Raw genomic sequence first — 5,047 nt, 5'->3', positions numbered from 1 at the left:
TAGAAAAATTAATAATTAAAAGTACAATAAATGAGTATAATATAAAACAAAGTAAATATCATAAGATAAAGATAGTAAAATGACATAGTATATATAGTGTATATATATATATATATATATATATATATATATATATATATATACACACATGCTTTTGGCCAATTTTCAAATTTTTAATCAAGTTAGGAACTGAAAAAAATTATCTACTTTTTCCAGAAAAATAGACTGAAGTAAATATAGAAATGTATTTAGATTGAAGACAAACCATTCGCTATAGCAAGGTTGGAAAGTTTGATCATGTGACTTTATTTAGCCAGTATTACAACATCTAACTATGTAACATACCTTTCATTCTTCCAGAGTCAATATAATAAATACTAACCTGAGTCAAATATGAGGGGTGGGGCATCATCAATTAACTTGATGGTACCCCTCCACCAAACCATGTATCCTTGTGCTTCTGAAATCATTACGATGAATGACATTATGACAACATCCAGAAAAGGCCCACCTGACTGATTGGCATAGATTTACTCACAAATACACTCCAGCCTCTGACCCATAGGTGTTTTGTCTCTTCTTTCTCTTCTCTTGCTACTATAATGGCTTTTGCTGCTCGGACTGACAGACTCCATGCCATCTCTACTCAAGTGTTCCTGACACACTTGTCTTTCCTCTTATCCTCACCCTTCTTGTGTCCAAACTTATTGGTCCCACACTCATGACTCAGTTCAGTCCTTCCCTCCTGGAATTCTGTCCCTACTCATGCCCTCCTCATAGGTGTTAACTTACAAAGAAACATTAATGCTATCAATCTCACTAGTCTAAGAAAGCCTGCAAATATCATTGGTACTTCCAGATCCAGCAAGTGGAAAAAAAAAAACTGTTCTTAGAATTCTAAGTTTTACTAACAAATCCTTTCTAGAGACAGTGATATTTGATAATAATCTCAAGATATCAGATAAATCCTGTTAGCTAAGGGACATAATCTCTCTCACTGGCAGAATTTCATAGGACGCAGTATCAAAAGTTCTTAGAGACTAGAAGAAAACAAGTAAATCATTAAAGATGAACTGCAGTCACTGAATAATATTAATTATATTTCTTTAGTTGATTATTAAAGAGTAACTGAAAACTATTAATCTTATATTTCATGTTTTTTTCTTTTTATGCTTACATATTTCGATCATTATATTTTCTGATCCCCCTTAAATACCTTAGCAGTCTTACATTCATACATGTATGCATGTAACTGCACACACATGTTTCAATGTGTGCATAAGCTCAATGAAGATATAAGAGAAGACTAAATATTTAGGTCAAGCTGTTTGAGTTTTTGTCGTGTTTTATCTCAGAGTTCACTTGTTTTAATATTGATTTCTTATATTAGTATAAGGTGACCAATTTATAGTGAAGACGTATAATAGTCAAGTGAACTGACCCCCAATACATCATTGATATTTATGGTATTGATATTAACAGAAGGAAAAAGGCAAAGTTGTTTATCAACATAGGGAGACAAAAGCTAAATATCATAGTTCAAGATTTAACTGAATTTTAATTTGTCTCTGAAGACCAAAAGCTGAGATTTAATATGTGATAGTTCTGTATTCAAATGATATGAAAATCAATCTTTGATTCTTCTCCAGCTTGATGTTAATAAGTAATCTGTTAATAGGTGCATGGATGGCTGTGTGGTTAAGAAATTTGTTTCTTAACCACTTGGTTTGGAGTTCAGTCTCACTGTGTGGTACTTCATTAGATGTTCTTTACAACAGCCCCAGGCTAACCAATGTCATATGTGTGAATTTGATAGATGGAAAATGTGTGGAAGCCCATTGTGTGTGTGTTGATGAGTGTGTGTGTGTGTGTGTGTGTTGATGGGTGTGTGTCTTTGTGTTCATCTCTCACCACTTGACAATCAGTTTTAGTTTGTTTACATTCCCAAAACTTAGTAATTCAGCAAAAAGTGTCTAATAGAATTAATACTAGACTTAAAATAAATACTGGGATCAATTTGGTCAACTAAACCCTTCAAGGCAGTTCTCCAGTTTGGCTGCATTTCAAAGAACATGTATAAAGAATAAGATATTTTATATGATTTTTTTTTTTAATATTGTTTTCTCACAGACAGCAAAAAGAAATGGAAGATGCTCTTCAGAAAGCCGGAACGGTATACTCTGATGAACAAATAAACCAAATTGCACAACATCATTTTGAGCAAACACAGGTGTGAAGTTAAAGTTTTTTGGGTTTTTTGTATCTTAACTTTTTTGTTTGTCTTTCCCCCCCCCCAATATTAGTAACAATTAGCTATGTCTAGATTCTTAATGTATATTCTTGTTACTATCTACTATAACATAGAACATTACACTATGCCTAGCAAAAAATATAAGATTGCTAGAATATTTTGATCAGGTCCAACTTTGACTAAAAAAAGAGATCATATTGAATAAGGTTTCTCAGACGGACTCATCTTGAACTAGGCCTGTTTAAGATCCCTATATGACACTGCTAATGTTTGTTGTTGTTGTTTAGCCCCAGATCAATCCTGATTAAGCAGATCTATACATGATCAAAAACATCCCATCTTGACAAAGTGTGTTTAGTAGTTTTTTTTTTTTAACTAAATTCGACGACTGGCACCCATGCCAACGTCATCTCCTTCATTAGACACGAAACTTGGCTTGCGAAGACCTGTTGGGGCAAGCGAAAGTGAAAGCGTGATGGCACCTGTGCCCAGCGTCGCCTTTCTGACACTTGTGCCCGTGGCACGTGTAAAGACTTTTGAGCGAGAACGTTGCCAGTGCCGCTGGACTGGCTCTTGTGCAGGTGGCACGTAAAATACACCATTTTGAGTGTGGCCGTTGCCAGTACCGCCTGACTGGCCTTCATACCGGTGGCACGTAAAAGCACCCACTACACCCTCGGAGTGGTTGGCATTAGGAAGGGCATCCAGCTGTAGAAACTCTGCCAAATCAGATTGGAGCCTGGTGTAGCCATCTGGTTCACCAGTCCTCAGTCAAATCGTCCAACCCATGCTAGCATGGAAAGTGGACATTAAATGATGATGATGATGATGATGATGATGTAACTTTATCAGGCTGGCAAGTGAGTGATTTTAAAGGGACTTAGTTCATATTTATTGCAAAGAGACCTCATAGCCACCCCTTTGTTGATGCAGTTGTTAATGATTTCCTTGTTGAGGCAAGTACGGTAAGGTTTAATCTTAGGATCAACAACAATTATGGCCAGCATGCTAGCCATTAAACTATTATATCTCAAAAGATAAGTAATGCATGATCATGGAGAAAATGTTATGATCAATCTCATTTTTTGATCAGTTTAAATTTGTGGGTGGAAACTGAAAATTAAAAGTTTTATTAAATTCAACTTATGTTGAAAGTCAACAAACAAAGTTTGCTTTAGAAGCATTGAGATGTATTGAAAGATGCAGATAAGGAAATAATTTTATTCTCAAACGCAGGATAATGCATGAACCGGATAAACTATCCATATTTTGTTCATGCTATATTATAAGCATTGTCCTGCATTTGAGAATAAAATTATTTCCTTATCTGTATCTTTTAAAAGTTTTATGTTTGAATTTTTAGCCACAAGTGGAAACTTTTAATATAGCTATTGATCAAGGTATACTGTATTTTTTTTGGCATACAAGTCAAATTTTTCAGATCAAAATTTATAACCCAAAAAATGTAGGTTGACTTGTACACCAAGATTTCTTTGGAGGACCAAAAATTCTATGTGAAATACTGGATTTGGAAATATTGACAATGTTAGAATGTTTACGCACTTTCACTTTATATTATGTTGACTTACATTACTATGTAGCTGTGTGGTAAGAAGTTTGCTTCCCAACCACATGGTTCCAAGTTTAGTCCCATTGCATGGTACCGTAGACAAGTATCTTTTTATAAAGCCTCAGGCTATAGTAGATGACACTACTTGTAAGTGGGTTTGGCAGATGGAAACTAAAAGAAGCCCATCACATATATATGTGTGTATGTTTGTCCACCACCACTGCTTGGCAACTGGTGTGTTTAAGTCCCCATAACTTAGTGGTTCAACAAAAGAGACCAATAGAATGAGTACCAATCTTTAAAAAAAGTAAGTACTGAGCTCAATTCATTGACTAAAATATTCTTCAGGGCAGTGCTCCAGTATGGCCACAGTCTAATGACTGAAGCAAGTAAGAGATAAAAGAGATAAAATTCAATATAAACTTCCTTGCTTTATTCTACCTGACTGACAAGTGGCTCTTCCTTCAACTAAACACACTCAATTATTTAGTACAGGGGTTCTCAACCATTTTTATATCTATGGACCCATTTGATTACTGTTTTATTCCGGCAGACCACCAGCTTTCAAGATTCATATTTTGTTTTACTCACATTAACTTACGTAAGTTGAACTATGTAAAACATCAGAGAAAGAAACCTAGCTGTTTCTCGCAATACACACCAATACATACATCTAAAACGAAATTTTTTCAGGAGCCCTTAAAATATTGTGGATCCTCAAAAATGTTATATGGACCCTCAGAGGCCATATGGACCCTGGTTGAGAACCACTGATTTCGTAGAAGAAAGAGCACCTTGCATTTATGGGTCTGATAATAACTAGTAGTTTGGAGAGAGATAGGGTCAGCTGGGCTGATTTTCCTTTCAAACTATTACTTGCAGACAATGTTTTCAGTATTAGTGCCCGAATAACTCCCTAAGGAAGTTACTGGACATCATTATTCAATATTTTGTGTGTGAGCTTAGGAAAGGAAACTTCTATGGGGGAGGGTATATGGATGGTGTAAGTATGTTTTCAAGAAGGAGGGATTATTTTGGTACCAGTGAAACAGTTGGAGGTATGCAGACCAAAAGTGTAGTAATGGCTGGGAGGATTGCTCAGCTAAGCTGAGGATTATTTGAGTGGAGTACATGATTAACAATTAATTGCAGTACAACTATATGAACTATCTCTTTTTCTCTGTCTGTCTGTCTATATATATATATATATATATATATATATATAT

At 35.1% G+C, this 5,047-nt stretch overlaps 1 protein-coding gene across 2 annotated transcripts in view; it reads left to right on the top strand.

Moving 5' to 3' along the window:
* The window catches only part of LOC106880132 (protein C12orf4 homolog), a 148,527-nt gene that overhangs the window by 116,103 nt on the left and 27,377 nt on the right, over positions 1 to 5,047 (top strand). For both annotated transcript variants that reach the window (XM_014929955.2, XM_014929954.2), the window contains one exon: positions 2,131 to 2,230. In XM_014929955.2, coding sequence (XP_014785441.1) covers positions 2,131 to 2,230 — 100 coding nt within the window. The remainder of the gene's footprint in view (positions 1 to 2,130; positions 2,231 to 5,047) is intronic.

This window comes from Octopus bimaculoides, chromosome 2, assembly GCF_001194135.2.
Source record: "Octopus bimaculoides isolate UCB-OBI-ISO-001 chromosome 2, ASM119413v2, whole genome shotgun sequence".
NCBI lineage: Eukaryota > Metazoa > Mollusca > Cephalopoda > Octopoda > Octopodidae > Octopus > Octopus bimaculoides.
This window is presented reverse-complemented; position numbering and strand designations above follow the sequence as displayed.